The following is a 14,714-nucleotide window of genomic DNA, read 5'->3' as shown; positions in this document are numbered from 1 at the left end:
AGGTCTCAGTGCCGCCGCCGAGAGAAGCCCGTCTTTCAGAATCGAATGCTTTGCCAAAGTAGATCACGAATTCAAAACAGCTAAACAGCTGTGCTCAAAATTCGCATTAGGGAAAATCGTAATCGGCGGTGAGCTTTTGCTTCCAATTTCCGCTTGTAAATTTATTCAAGAGGTTTGCTTATGCATGCATTTGTTTTTGCCGACTTCACCCCTGTACGCTGAGACCAACGCAAGAAGCGCGTAGCTAGCTGTTAGACGTGTATATTCCAGCTTGGTCTAGCTAAGGCCACAGTTTGTAGCTGTTTATTGTAAGCTGTACTCTAGACCTAGACCTCTACAAGCCAGCTGGCAGCTCAGCTAAAGCTCCTTCTACTTACGGCTAGTAGCCACCTTGGGAAACACTGCTGTAGATGCAGTGTAGACATTCAATGTTAAGGCTTGTTTCAGCTTTGCAGGTGCTATAGTTGGCTCTACTTGCCATGTTTACAATCCTGGAAAGTCTAGTTCTTAATTTACATGTCACTACAAAAGCACAAGAAAGGAAACGACCACAGTCAAATTTTCAATTAGACTGTGGTCAGTGTCTTTCTTGTGCCAAGGTAATTCCCAACCAGATGAGCTGTTGTCAAGGCCTTGATTCCATGCAAATGTAATATTGCACAGATACCAAACTGATAATCATTTAAAGAAGTAATAAATACAGTGCAACATAATACGTTTTGTACCGAAATAGTTATCCCAACATTCACAAAGAAATGTATTTGTACTCTTTATATTTTTCTCCCACACATTCCTTTTAATCTGCATGACAACAGTTTTTGCCCAAGCTCATGCAGGTATATACATTTTTGTGATCAAGTGGCATCAGCACTAACCAACTTGAATCTGTACCAAAGTTGGTAATGAAACATGCGAGGCTTTCATGCAAAGTATGACGTCTGTTGCTACACATGCGTGGCAGAAAAAACGACTCTTCATTATGCCCTTTGTTTTTAAGAAGATACAGCTTAAACAAGTGTAGCATTTTAGTCTAAGCACTCACTGTGTGCGCAGAATGCACTGCAGTCCACTCGTTTTGTTCAGCCATTTTCAACATTTGAGCACCATGCCTGTAAATAGATCTACATTTTCAGTCAAAATGTTTGTGATACTAGTGGATTATCATTGGCATACTATGTCGTGCATGCTGGCTGTAGCATGGCACTTAATAAGCATGTCTGTCTGACGTATTGCAACAAATCTACGATTCTATTTTCCTTGATCCGCAGGCCATGAGTAGATTGCATTGCATGTGCATCTTATGTGCCAGTTATCTTGCAGTGGTATGAAACTGCAGGTATTCATATGCAAAAGCCACATATGCCATTTCCATGACCAAATACAGCCAATAAATACCACTATTCCCTCGGGTAAACTGCATTCTAAACGGTTGCATGCAGTACTAATGAAAGCAGAACTGAGTGCAAGTGTGTGGAGAGAGTATTTTAAGCAAGAGAAAACAGCATGCAGAAAGGCGGTTTCCTGTCTCTACAGAGACACACCTTTCCCTAATGGCTGATAGATGCTTAAGGAAGCAGTAAAATAAAATAGAGTTAATTTCAGAAATACAAATGTGATTCAGTGTCGTTGTCATAAATATGACTAATACAGTGGGTCCTTAGTAAATGCAACTTCTTTACAGATAACTTGGAAAGCTTGATTATCAATGCAACCAAATATAACATTGTTTTAGTTAACATCTAAATTAAAACGTTTTAAAATGCATACAGGGACCAATATGCTTTTTTTGAGAGCATTACTAAATGTAGTACGCCTAATTTTCAAATAACGCAAGCAGCACAAAGAACAGGCTAATACTTGGACGAAATTGTGAGCTTAAAAGGCAGCAAAGGTGGAATCAAAATGCTCTCTTGCATATAAATTTCCAATAAAGAATGCTTTGAAATACCTAATTTGCATAGATCATGGCTGCAGAAACTATACTACTGTTGCAGCACACACACACAAAAGTGATTTTTGGTGCTTTCAAAACTTACCAATTTGATTTACAACTGAACTGTGCCTGGCCTACCAAGAGCTCCTTGTGGGCCTTGAAGCCATGTTTTGATTATGAGATATCGTAGAAAATGTGCGAGATCTGTACACATGAGCTGCGTAGACTTTACGAAGTGTACAAGATCTATGCGATGTGCTATGAGAATGCATGTGCGAGATGTACGCATGTGCGAGATGTGCTGTGCCAACCTAACGAGATTATGTACGAGGTGTGCGAGATAGCGTGTGATGTGTACACACTGTAGTCATATGAGCAACGAGATCTTTGACGATGACTACGAATTGCATACAAAGTGCATGCACCTAAGTCGTAGTGCATACAAAAGCTCGTGAATTAACTTTATGAACTCGTGAACTTTATGACCAGTCGTTTGTAGCACATGCAAGGACATAATCAATGTGCTGTATGATGACGTCGAACCATTGTACCACATATAACAGCATAAATTGCATAGTGAATAAGAGCTCCAGTGTTTAATTTCTGCAATTTCATACAATGGACACACACATCCCCATCAAAGCTCATGTCAGTCCTAATGATACAATGATTTTCACTTGGGGACATATTCTCGGATAATCACTTTGGGCAATACTATTGCCTTCGTGTGACGCATTGCTCAACCAGCCAATAAGCATACACTGACAGTGATATTGCCGAAAGCTGTTGTTCGAGAGCATGTCCCTCGTTCAGAGTAGATCACCCGAAGCTTTTAATACAATATAGGGTTGGGTACCTTCACAGTTTCGGAAAAAAATGCTATAGGTTTGTTTTTATGCAGAATAAAAGGCTGGCAATTTGATTATAGCTCATTGAAAAAACATCCAACAAAGCTGAGTTGGCAAATGATTTTGCCTGCAGTTTGATCAGTAACAGAAGATGCACGCACTTTGTCACATCCTAATCATATTGCTTGCCTCAGAGATGTCAGTCAGAGGTAGCAACACACAAATTTCAAGCAGCAAATTTTCCAAACAGCTAAGTGTGCCCCCCACAAGACGAGTAATTAATGAAGAAAGTTGGGTTAGTTGGTATTGATGCAGTTGCTTTGACATAGTTACTAGTGCGAACAACGGAAAAAAAGGTGGGGCAGCTAGGACAGACTCTGTCCTATCCAACCTTTTTTCCGTTAGTCTTGTTCGCGTTAGTAATTATGTCACAGCCCCCACAAGACTATCAAATCTGCTAGACAATTTTTATTGCCCATCTTTTAAGAGTATGTTAGTGCCTGTTTATGTCAAACTGTAGCAGGTAGGCATGAACTGGCCATGCATGCCCACATGTAAAAAATAAAATAAACCACAAACAGTGTAAATAAATTGGAGAATAAATAGCCAAAACAGCATCCAAAATCTAACGCACTATGATAAAAAAATTCAAAATAACGAAATTGCACAACCATCAATCACTAAAACTGTCATACGATCAGCACAATTGCTGCTTGAAAAATTATTTGCACTAATTAAGTCTTTCACAACTCGTGCACTGTATGCTGACAGAGCTTGACGTAGTAAAAAAGCCTCATATATGCTCACCAGCGGCAAAAACGAAATTAGCGTGGCAACTTGGGAACCATTATCTGTGTATATACTACACAAAACTCAATTTGAAATTAACGGAGAAATAACAAAGTAGTTCGTGCAGTGATGATTCAGGGCAAGGCAACGCTTTGCGATGCGTTAAAAGCTGACCTCGAAACGACCAAAATATTGTCCCTACATTCAAGCAGGGTCATTAAATGACGAACATGCAGCATATCGTTTCGAGGTCAGCTTTTAACGCATCGCAAAGCGTTGCCTTGCCCTGAATCATCACTGCACGAACTACTTTGTTATTTCTCCGTTAATTTCAAATTGAGTTTTGTGTAGTATCTGGCGTTCGCGCACGCCGGAAACAAATGGAAAAACACTTTTGCAAATCGCTGACACAATAAGGACGCATAACAGACGCGCGCGCGCACACACGCACGCACACACACACACACGCACACGCGCGCGCACACACACACACACACACACACACACACACAGACAGAACACAAGCAGTGTCTGAAAGCATTCGCGACAGACAGTGCGGACGTTCTCGCGCATTCGCTATAACGCAAATCGAGCCGGCGTGGCAGCAGCGTCCGATGCAGAGACGGCACTCCTCATGAACTATACACATCCGCAAAACGGCACACAAGCCAGAACAAAGTCCGTCGACGACGCCACTCGACACCAAATGCGTGGTCGATACCGCCGCATAAAACACCAACACCCCTCGTAGAATTCACAAACCAAACCAGGATATGCTGCGATTTAACGGCCCTGACCGGTTGATACGGCTGCTCCGCAGGTTGCTGTCCTCGATGATGAAAGAAACGTTGTTGAAACACGCCGCATCACTCGCATAACATGCAAATACCAGCCGCCACCATCCATGCGATCACGATTACCGTGGAGCACCATTGAATAAAGGCATAGAATATAAAGGCCGAAAAAAAAAAAAAAAAAAAAAAAAAAAAAAAAAAAAAAAAAACCGGAGCACCGTTCTGTAGTTCGGAGCAATGCCTCCTTTAGAAGATGCCTGCCGCGTGAGCCGAGAAGCTGGTTCCTGCCCCTCTCCTCTTTCCTCTCCTCCACCGGGGTCGGCTGCGAGCGCTAGCTGCGGCGGCCGTTCCAAACCTGAACCACGTGACCCTGCCTCCGAGATTACAACGGCGTTTGTTGCGATCCCGGAGGCAGGACCCGCGGTCTCTCGTCAAGCCATTGGTCGAGCGCGTGCCAGCCTCGTTATCGTCACTTCCTCCGCAACAGGAAGTAGGGTCGGCATCGAGCGCCGTCTCTCCGCGACCACCCTGAACTACGGGAACCTCCGCTCCAATGGGAAAACGAGCGACTCGGCAGGCATCTAGTAAAGGAGGCATTGTTCGGAGAAGCCAGAGACCAACGTTGCCAGAGAAGACGACACGGTAGACGACGATGTAAACAATATGGCCGCCATGACGTATCTCCGGCTTTTGCAAAGCTTTCGGTGTCTATCATGACAAAATGACGTCTTTTTCCCTTGTTCGGCTGTCAAAATGTTACCAGTCCAGAAACGTTGGGCTGTCAGTGAGCATGGGCTGTATTGCGGATGGTCGATGTGGTAGTTTAATCATATTTACGCTTTGCCGAGAGAAAATGTGCTCTTTTTTGTGCGCATCAGCAATCGCTAATACCCTGGGCCTGTGCAACGCTGCTAGCTAGCTGTATCTTTCGTGCGGTGCGGCGTTGTTGGTCGTCGTAGTTCGCCAACCTTTCCCTTTCCCTCAAGAACCACTTATCGGTCGTCGTAGTTCTGTCCATTCACGCTTTCTTTGTTCCCGGCTCAATAGCAGCCTCTGGTACTCGCCGATCTCGCAGTGGTTCATAGTGCACGGAATAATGTGTTGGAAGTTGTGCTGTAGTTCATCCGCAATTTAACAGTGTTTATGCCGGAAGGACCGTTCGTGCAGTCGATGCCGCCGTACCTGACACGAAGGAGCGTTTGCCGAGTCCGCCTCAAAAGGTAAGTCCGGCGCTTGGCTCATTTTTATGGTTCGTGTAGTGTGTCTTGTTATGCGGAGCACAAGAGGATTAGTACAGCGACAAAAATTATAAACGTGCTTTCCTAATGTTCGTTGTTAATGCCGTAGTACACATTTAGCGAAAAATTTCATGAAAATTATCCTCAAACAAGTATAGGATGTTGCCAAGAGTTTCATCTATTGTTTCTTTGCATTCTGTTATGAAGTATACTAGCGCCGAGTATTGTTTAGTCTGAAGGGGCACAAAAATTGAAGCCGCGAATGTCACTGCTTCTGTACGTAATTTCTCGGCCAGAAATCGTATATACATTTCTAGAAGTACGTTGACGTGTTGTCTTCACAGCTAACATCTGCGCGAGACGGCACCGGATTGTTCCGTCGGACTCGTGAGCACATTTTAGCTTGTATGCAAATTTTTCTGCATATAGATTGTCAAGACAACCTGTGTAGCCCAAACCGCATTCACGCGATTTTGTGCGCGACAGCGACGAGCGACGGCTTCGAGCGACGAAACGGGCCGTCGCGCGAACAGATCGCTCGGACTTTTCGCGCAGTCGCTCGGTTCTAGAAATCTAGAATTCGTCGCTCGTCGCCCGGAAGTGCTATGAGCGACTAGCCAATAGCGCGAAGCCGGAACAGGATGTACATCAATGACGTAGAAAACCGGAACAGGATCAGGATCAGTGACGTACTACCGGTTTGCACACGTGCGCGATGTCAGTAAACAAAGCCACGTGTTGGGGGCGCCAGTAGCCACAGCAGCAAACGTCCACGTGCGTGGTTGACAGACGCTATACAGGATCTTTGGGTCGTAGTGCGGCTTATATACGTTGACCATGTCGAACGGCGACGACAAGAATGTATTCAATGAGCGCCTGATAGACGCTGTTGAAAAAGAGCGCGCCCTGTGGGATTTACAGGATCGCATGTACAAGTCCCGCAGCGTATGCGAGGCAGCGTGGCGGCGCGTAGCAGCAGATCTTGGAGCGACCGGTAAGTTGTTCTTTGTTTGTAGTGGCATGGCCTGCTGGGCCTCGATTTCTAGCGTTGCCTCTCGCTGCATTCTATGCAGCTGATGCGGCCCTTTGATAAAACGCGGGCGAAGCGCCGCTTGATCACTACATTTTACCAAGCGCGAGAAAAAAAAAAAGAGTTTTAGATTAGGGGGCTCCAACTCTTGCGTCCCCCTAATCTAAAACTCTCTAATAACGTCGAAAAAGGCACCACTGCAATATTGCGGCCCTGTTTAACATTGACTGCTATAAAGAAAGCGCGTTCAATCCCGCATTGAATTGCATGTGACAACCGAAGGCTTGCATGTACAGAGCTAACGCTGCATTCATAGTGGGATACGCGCAAAGCTTATTCGGTGCTATATACTCATGTTTTTATACGCAGTTTCTGACGTGAAAGCCCGCTGGAAAAATCTGCGGGACACATTCCGGCGTGTGCTTAAAAGTCGCAGCGAAATGTCCAAGAGCGGCGCGCCCGCAGACAGCCTCGACGAGGAGAAGCAATGGATTTTTTTTGTTCGTCTACTATTTCTAAAGGACACAATGACAGGAAGACCGTAAGTTCGTATAAGAAAGTTGTACACATAGTGATATTTTTCTGTGGCATCATGCCAACATTACTGTTAAAATTTTGTGCCTGACAGCAAATTATGTGCATGCATAAACAAGCTAAATATGAACAAGAAAGTTCATTAAAGTGAATGCACGGAATGCTTATTAAATCACACAGGCCAACTTATCTTTTTCAGATGAGAGGAGTGCTTAGTAGACCTAACTTCAACCCTACAATGTTATTTTATGCAGGACATCAGGCAACCTCAAGCCAGTTGCTGAGGATGACGTGAACAGTGTAGGTGGCACCGGCCTCAATGAATCAGCCCAACAAATCTTCGAAGAAATGTATCAGGATGATGAGTTGTCGGTCGAAGAGGTTGGTACATATGACAATACGCAGGCATCGAATCTTGTTCAGGTGTGTGCTGAAGCACGAGAGGTGCAGCCGCCCAAAAAAAAAAAACCGAAAAGAAAAGTATGATGAACAGATTGATAGCATTGGCCAGATACTGGAAAAACAGTGTGATGAGCATGATCACTTTTCTTCATTTCTCGCAGCCAAAATGAGGCGTGTTCCTCTGAGGCTGCGGGAAGAAATGCAAATGGAGCTCATGCAAATAGTTTCTAAGTACATTAGTTACGCTTCAAATTAAAGTTTTATTTTTTGCACATATTTCACTGTTTAGATAAGGAAAATATCCTCTTCAGTGCGCAATTCGTAGGAGGATGAAGTGTGACAGAGCCATCCTGTCGCACTTTGCATAGTGCACTTTGTCGCTTTCCTTTCTATGAATTGCGCACTAAAAAGGGCGTTTTCTTAGTCTAATCAGTGTTTCACCAAGCAGCCACCCTTTTGCAGTATATTTGACAGCTTATTTGAAAGTGCCATGGCAGTGCTACAGCTATGTTTCGAGAAAAAGTGGACAAAAAAGTTTAGGAGTTTTACATGCCAAAACCACCATCTGATTATGAGGCACGCCGTAATGGGGGACTGCGGATTAATCTGGACCACCTGGGGTTCTCTAACGTGCACCTAAATCTAAGTATGCGGGTGTTTTCTGCATTTCGCCCCCGTCTAAATGCGACCACCGTGGCCGGGATTCGATCCAGTGACCTCATGCTCAGCAGTCCAACACCATAACCACTGAGCAATCGCAGCGTGTGAGAAATAGTGGATCTACTAGCTAATAATTGCCATTGCTTCCCGCTCAACTGCTATTTATACCTGACTTGTCAAACAATGCATCAGTACTCTGAAACAATCAGTCCAATGTGCCACTCCAGGACTTTATGGCACGGTACTAACCTACATGGTGCTTCAGTGCACACCTCAACAAAACTTGGTGCTTTTCCATTTGAAGGAAATCTACAGCACAAACTTAACGCAAGCAGAGAATACATACGCCAGGATGAGTGCCAACTTTCACCTAATGAGAACCACAGTTCCCTTTCCATGCATACCCAAGTCATGTGATTATGGTGAACATGCTTAAGGTAAACATACTAAAAAAACATTTCAATTAGCATGCACAGTAGCTCACTCGGCGATTGTGCTTTACTGTAACACGTTCACCATGATCACCTGACTTGGCTGTGCATAAAAAGCGAATTCTCGTTCTAAATAAAATCGGTCGCAAGTTGGTGCCTGTCCTGTCATGTGTATTCTTTGTCTCTGTATAGCATGTGCTGTAGGTTTCCTTGAATATGACTTGCCAATTAGCTCAAACTAAGATTCTGGTTGATGCCTGCGTTGGGTCGCAAAGCTGTACCATAGGAAAGAGCTTCCAATTTGTTTTCATAACCTAGGGTTATTTAACGTGCACCTACATCTAAGCACAGAAGTGTTTTCGCATTTCTTAACATGCAGCCACTGCAAACGGTAATGAAAACCTGCAACATAATACTTAGCAGCACAACTTCATGGCCGCTAAGCCACTACAGCGAGTTGATACTTTTTGTACATTCAACTGTTACCTGTGAAGAGTCAATTTATTTTCAAGTGTTAATATTTATTGAACTAGTCCCAATCATTGCAGAAAATCCATACTGAAAAGGTTCGTGGTGATGTTTTACTTCTGCAAGCATACTTATTTGTGCAACACCAGTTCCTTCTGCACACCGTAATGGTTTGCTGTATATATACTGTTGTGCAATGTTAAGGCAATTTCTGTGATATGGTTCCATGCCTACCTTTTTTTTTTTTGTACAGGCGTACTGCATCTCCCAATTTGGTAACACTGTGATAATGTGAACCAGGGCTTCAGTACACCGTAATGGTTTCTTGTATATATATATATACATACACGGTGTTTCAGCGAACACTTTTATTGCGATAGCAATTATATGGACACTCAAAAGCAGATTTCTGCTGTCGGCGTCGCCGTGAGGTTCCGTATGACGTCAATGGAGATGAAATCGTCGCCGAGCGCCGAACGCTGTATGTGCGAGTGAAAGGGCGTGAGGGGCGCGCACTTTCACGGGGAGTGAACGCACGGCGGAGAACAAACGCGCGTTCTGCGCCGTGCTCGCTTAAGGGCTGCAGAAGTAGGCGTCTCTTTCCTCCTTTACAATCGCCATATATGTAGAGCAAACGCGCCTTCTTCCGACGCGCAAGAGGCCGTGGGGGAGGGAAGGGAGGCGACGTTTAGCTGCGGCACCAAGTGCCTATTTATATCAGAGGCTCCGACAACAGTCACCAACGCCGCACGCATTTTGTGCGAACGCGGGCAAAGCGCCGACGGCGTCGACAACAGTTCTGCGTGTTGCCGGTGCTGCTGCATGTCCAAGTTTATACAGCTGATAAAGCTAATATCATTACTACGTATAGCTCTCTACAAATTTGCTATTGCAATTGATGCTTCCCCTTTCAGGTGAAACTGCGACAACTTTTTGTTGTGCAAGTAATGTCCGCCTCTACGAGTAGACCAGCTCATTAACTAGAATTGGGCTATCTGCAACAGGCAATCTTTATAAATTTTTAAAAGTGTTCACTGAAACACCCTGTATACTGTAATGCAATGTTAAAGCCATTTCTGTGATATAGTTCCATGCCTACCATTTTTTCGTACAGGCGTACTGCATCTCCCAATTTGGTGACACTGTGAACCAGGGCTTCAGTAGACCGTAATGGTTTCTTGTATGTGTGTATATATGTATATATATATATATATATATATATATATATACATTGTGAGCGCTAACTGTGCAGTTCATCATCATCATTTTGTCGGGTTGGTGTTCGTGGGCTGTCTTGCGCTGTGTGACAATAGAAGAGCTCTGCCTTCGTCCCGGGCGGCGTCTCACAATATATACATACTGTTGTGCCATGTTAAGGCCATTTCTGTCGCGTTTCCATGCCTACAGTTTTTTTGTACAGAGGTACTGCATCTCTCAGTTTGGTAATACTGTGAACCAGGGCTTATTAGTACACCGTAATGGTTTGCTGTAAATGTGCTGTTGTGCAATGTTTAAGGCCATTCCTGTGGTAAAATTTTATTCACATATTTGTTTTTAGCTTGCCTCGAGTTGCTTGTATGTTTCAGTTGAAGCATCAATGTATGGGCAGTTTTCTAGGTTACCTTCAAGTAATTTTTGGTCCAACTCACTGATAAAGAGCGAGCGAGCTTTTAAACCAGCCACTTAGATACCTTGCTTGTGCCAGTGCTTGTACTGCATCCTCCATTTAATCGTGCTGCCATATTTTTGCCTTACTGGGAGCATCACACTTTCACAATGAACCATCTTGCCCAGCAAACCACCCAACTTACTTTCTAGGTTATCCTTGCATTCAAGACTTTTGTATCCTCTGTGCAGTTTGTTTGCACATGACCTTGTGAACACCATTGTCTTTGTCATTTATGACTGTAGTGCTTTCTTACTGTTTTTTGCAATTCTTACTTTTATGTTGAATTTATCCAACTTTTGTGATGCCTTCCGGGCCAATAAATATATCGAAATTACAATTGTCATAGTTGCCAGGATATGAAACAGCTCATTAGCAAAGCAAATAAAAAATTTTGTTACACCTTCAGGATGCCTGTGTTTGCCGATTTTTTTTAACCGGGCATGCATCAACTGTGAATACACAGAATAGCATATTTGAACGAACCAATTCCACCACACTCCTGAGCTCAGCATGAGGAAATGAAATGCAAAGAAGGGCCACAGAACAGGATATCGCGAATCCAGCGACCCACAGCCGAAGCATCAAGTTGGGAGCCCTGAAAAGGGCTGTTGGGTTCTTCATGAAGTCAAGCAGCAGGCCTGCAGTCTTACGGCCTTGTGACCCCTGGCAGGTCCCACTGCCAAGCCACCTGCCCTTCATTCTTGAAGTAGTTCATAAACACTTTCCGCACTGAATTTGCCACATTTGTGGAGTTGCGGGCCTTTGCTCCCTGCAGGCCAAACACAGCTGCACTTGCCGTCCCTTGTCGCCATGTGCCGTTGTGGACAGACCCGAACACGTCGTGGCAGTCCGCATATCCAGGTGGGCGATATGTCGCAGCAGCGCTGGCAGTCATGGACAAGAAGTTGTGGAGGATGCAGGTTGCCTTCACAACACTGTCCGCATTCTCAGGCTGCAGGTTTATCTGCCGCTCGTAGATGCGCCAACGCGAAACAAGAATCCCGAAGGCGTTCTCTACGCATCGTCTGAAACATAAACAAATTCTGGCTTAAAAATGCGCAAAAAATAAGTAGGTGCTTCTTAAAACGTCACAGCAGTAGAAGTCTGTACCAAAGTAGAAAAACATGTAGCACTAAATGATGATGGCATGTTGTGCATTCTGGTCCCAAAGAGGCCAAACACCAACATTTTAAAGGTGTTGTTATTAGTTATAAAAGTGCAAAAAAATATTCGTGCAGTTACAGCAAACACATAATCAGAAGTAATGGCAGGATACGTCATTGCTCTCACAGTTAACATAGTTCAAATATAAGGTAATCAAGAAAATGTCCTATGTACTAAAATAAATATTTGTTAATGAATGTTGTAGAAATGCAAACAGTGAGAACTAAATACATGCAGGAGCATTGTGGAAATTATGTTAGTGTCACAGCAAGTGGATAAATGATTAGGGTTATAACCTGATGTGGTACAGACCTGGCACGACTGAGGCGGTAATTGAAGATGACCTCCTCAGCTTCAGTGCTGGTGCCCGGCAGTGGCCGCATGAAGTCGGGACGCAGCTGGAAGGCTTCATCGCCAACAAACACATGAGGGCAAACTTTCTCAGAACCCGGTAGCATAGCTGCCCGAGGCAGATTGAGCTTGCCCTCATGCAGTCGTTTGCCAATGGGGGAATCTTTGAAAATTCCCCCATCACTAAACCTCCCAGGTGCGCCAACATCAATAAGGCGGAGCAGGTACTGGCTGTCGGCCACGGCCATGAGCACAATGGAATGGGTGCCCTGAAAGCATTGGAAATAAAAATAACATTAAATAATTCTTGTAACTGCAGCCACTTCATTATCTTTCATTACAGTATTGCTGGGCACACATGAAAAACGGACATTTGACTGTACCACAAGCTTTGCCCCTAGAGTGTACATAATTTTTCAATCTTCTCGTAGTCTGCTACTCACACATACCCCATCTCCTCTATGCTTGTCGCTGTTCAAGTGTGAAACAGGCAACTAGACACAAATCACCCAAAAAACATTCTCCTTTGTCGCTGTCTCGTTTCTGAAAAGAAAGAAAAAAAGAAACACTCTCCCCCCTCATGTCCTCCAATCAACAATACAGCTATGAATGGTACATTCTCATAACGCATAAATAATTACTCGTGGCAGTCCTCTGCTTGCAGGTTGCAAAACCAGGATGATGGTATTGTACTACCCCTTTTGAACAAAGCGTGCCAACACAATCTTTTCTCAAAATGAATTAACAAAAGAAGTAGGCTGTGCATTATGCACAAGGTTATTCCCGTACAATACTCCTGGGAAGTATTAGGAGTGTTTGTGTTCACAAAGCAGACCCTTTAGCAGCAAATATGCTGCATGCAACACTGCAATCTTCTGTTCCATACCTTATAGTTAAAGTATAGGCTCCCTGCCTTTCTTGGACATCTTATCTCCACATGCTTGCCGTCCACAGCACCCAGGCAATTCGGGAACTGCCAACGGCTGCAAAATCCTGCAGCGATGTCCCTCCAGTCGTCCTCTGTCGGAGGCTGCACAATACGGAAATATTTGATGCACACCAATCACTGGCGGACTTTACTGCTGCATTATGCACCTAATGTACCCTCATGCTCTGTGTATGTGGATCTGATCACTATTCCAGCTACTGCAAACATAACTATCACACACCGTACATCTTACTGCTGCTGGTTTTAGCTAATGTGATCTTATACCCTTGGTATGTTAATCTAGTATTTTAAACCGCGGTCCACTTTCTGCAGACATACATGCGTTGTACGATCTAAGACATTCGTTTTGAATATAAGATAGCACAAACAACACTGAAATTGAGTGAAATTCATTTCAAATGCTCACAGAAGCAACTAATACTCAGCCACTGCTCAGTAAGTGAGAACATAAAATCATGCTTATTGGTACCACTAGACTTTGCACATGCTATGAAAATATTTTATGCACACCTTCATGTACACAGGGGACAACACCTCCCACAGCACGCTGCACGTTAGGTGAATCGCCTCCCGTGCAGTCTCCAGCCCCACTCTGAAGGCCATCGCTGCATCTCGGATGAGCATGCCGGATGACAGGTATCTGAAAGCACACAAGAGCACACAGAGCTCGATCGACGCACGAAAATTTCGTAATGGTCAACGGCCACTTTCTCCCGAATCATAAGAAGTACCGAAGTGACAAAATGGTCCTACCGCAGCGTCAGCGCAAGGCGCTCGCCAGACGAAATGGGGTCCCTACAGACCCATTCCTTCGACAGCCGGTCCCGCACCAAGTCGTGGAGAGCGTCGAATGTCTCCGGCGACATCCGGTAGAACTTGAAGAACAGCGAGTCGTCGCCGTTCTTCATGAGTTTCATCTGCGAAAGGCAATGAAAGCGTATGCAGTTGTACTGCGTCGAGGCCTTTGTCTTTTGCAACTTACCGCTGTGAAGTACTCGCTTTCGTCCGCTCGCTTCGTCCAGACCGGCCGAACCCACTGCCTGCGAGACAGCGCCTGCCTCCTCCTTATAATAAGAAGTAGCTGCGCAGCAGCCAGCTTCCTTCGCCGCTCCATTGCACGAACAGAAAACTTCACGGCAAGGAAAGAAAAACAAGGCCTCGCACAGGAGAATCGTACAGCAGAATGACACCGGCGGTTCAGCGAGCGCGGGCGGGAACAGGAAAGCCCCTCGCGGGAACCGTCTGCCGCGCTTCGCAGACGGAACGGACGAAGTACTAAATTTAGATAGGTACAAGAAAAAAAAACCTACTGCAAGACCTTCAGAAATACTTTATGTTACTTTTTACAGCAAAACAAATCAACTTAAATTATTACAGAAAGTGCCACGCCAGGTTTGGTGCTCACTCGCTCCCCTAATACCGGCAACACTGGAGAGCCGTCGCGCGATGCCGTC

The 14,714-nt window shown here is 44.7% G+C and overlaps 3 protein-coding genes across 3 annotated transcripts; 1 reads left to right on the top strand and 2 right to left on the bottom strand.

Moving 5' to 3' along the window:
• Window positions 1-6,439: 6,439 nt before the first annotated feature.
• LOC119448336 (uncharacterized) lies at window positions 6,440-10,298 on the top strand. The gene is made up of 4 exons (XM_049664109.1): window positions 6,440-6,596; window positions 7,002-7,173; window positions 7,421-7,547; window positions 10,242-10,298. The coding sequence occupies exons 1-4, from the start codon at window positions 6,440-6,442 to the stop codon at window positions 10,296-10,298; spliced, it is 513 nt and encodes a 170-aa protein (XP_049520066.1).
• Window positions 10,299-11,442: 1,144 nt separating this feature from the next.
• Window positions 11,443-12,559, bottom strand: LOC125939656 (uncharacterized). The gene is made up of 2 exons (XM_037711693.2): window positions 12,273-12,559; window positions 11,443-11,821 (listed from the first exon to the last, which is right to left on the bottom strand). Exons 1-2 carry the CDS (start codon window positions 12,557-12,559, stop codon window positions 11,443-11,445), a joined length of 666 nt encoding a protein of 221 aa, XP_037567621.2.
• Window positions 12,560-12,648: 89 nt separating this feature from the next.
• Window positions 12,649-14,374, bottom strand: LOC119448324 (uncharacterized). The gene is made up of 5 exons (XM_049664097.1): window positions 14,243-14,374; window positions 14,014-14,177; window positions 13,771-13,900; window positions 13,257-13,341; window positions 12,649-12,659 (listed from the first exon to the last, which is right to left on the bottom strand). The coding sequence occupies exons 1-5, from the start codon at window positions 14,372-14,374 to the stop codon at window positions 12,649-12,651; spliced, it is 522 nt and encodes a 173-aa protein (XP_049520054.1).
• Window positions 14,375-14,714: the final 340 nt, after the last annotated feature.

Source organism: Dermacentor silvarum, chromosome 1 (assembly GCF_013339745.2).
Source record: "Dermacentor silvarum isolate Dsil-2018 chromosome 1, BIME_Dsil_1.4, whole genome shotgun sequence".
Lineage (NCBI taxonomy): Eukaryota > Metazoa > Arthropoda > Arachnida > Ixodida > Ixodidae > Dermacentor > Dermacentor silvarum.
Note: the sequence above shows the minus strand (reverse complement) of the source record. Positions and strands in the feature narration are given on the sequence as shown.

Excerpts from the sequence above, each read along its gene's own strand:
- LOC119448336 (XM_049664109.1), top strand. The coding sequence starts at position 6,440 with ATGTCGAACGGCGACGACAAGAATGTATTCAATGAGCGCCTGATAGAC. Across the intron at positions 6,597-7,001 it reads AGCAGATCTTGGAGCGACCG|TTTCTGACGTGAAAGCCCGC; the intron begins GTAAGTTGTTCT and ends TTTTATACGCAG. Across the intron at positions 7,548-10,241 it reads ATGAGTTGTCGGTCGAAGAG|GCGTACTGCATCTCCCAATT; the intron begins GTTGGTACATAT and ends TTTTTCGTACAG.
- LOC125939656 (XM_037711693.2), bottom strand. The coding sequence starts at position 12,559 with ATGGCCGTGGCCGACAGCCAGTACCTGCTCCGCCTTATTGATGTTGGC. Across the intron at positions 11,822-12,272 it reads TACCGCCTCAGTCGTGCCAG|ACGATGCGTAGAGAACGCCT; the intron begins GTCTGTACCACA and ends TTTATGTTTCAG.
- LOC119448324 (XM_049664097.1), bottom strand. The coding sequence starts at position 14,374 with ATGGAGCGGCGAAGGAAGCTGGCTGCTGCGCAGCTACTTCTTATTATA. Across the intron at positions 13,901-14,013 it reads CGCCTTGCGCTGACGCTGCG|ATACCTGTCATCCGGCATGC; the intron begins GTAGGACCATTT and ends GTGTGCTTTCAG. Across the intron at positions 13,342-13,770 it reads TGTCCCCTGTGTACATGAAG|CCTCCGACAGAGGACGACTG; the intron begins GTGTGCATAAAA and ends CGTATTGTGCAG.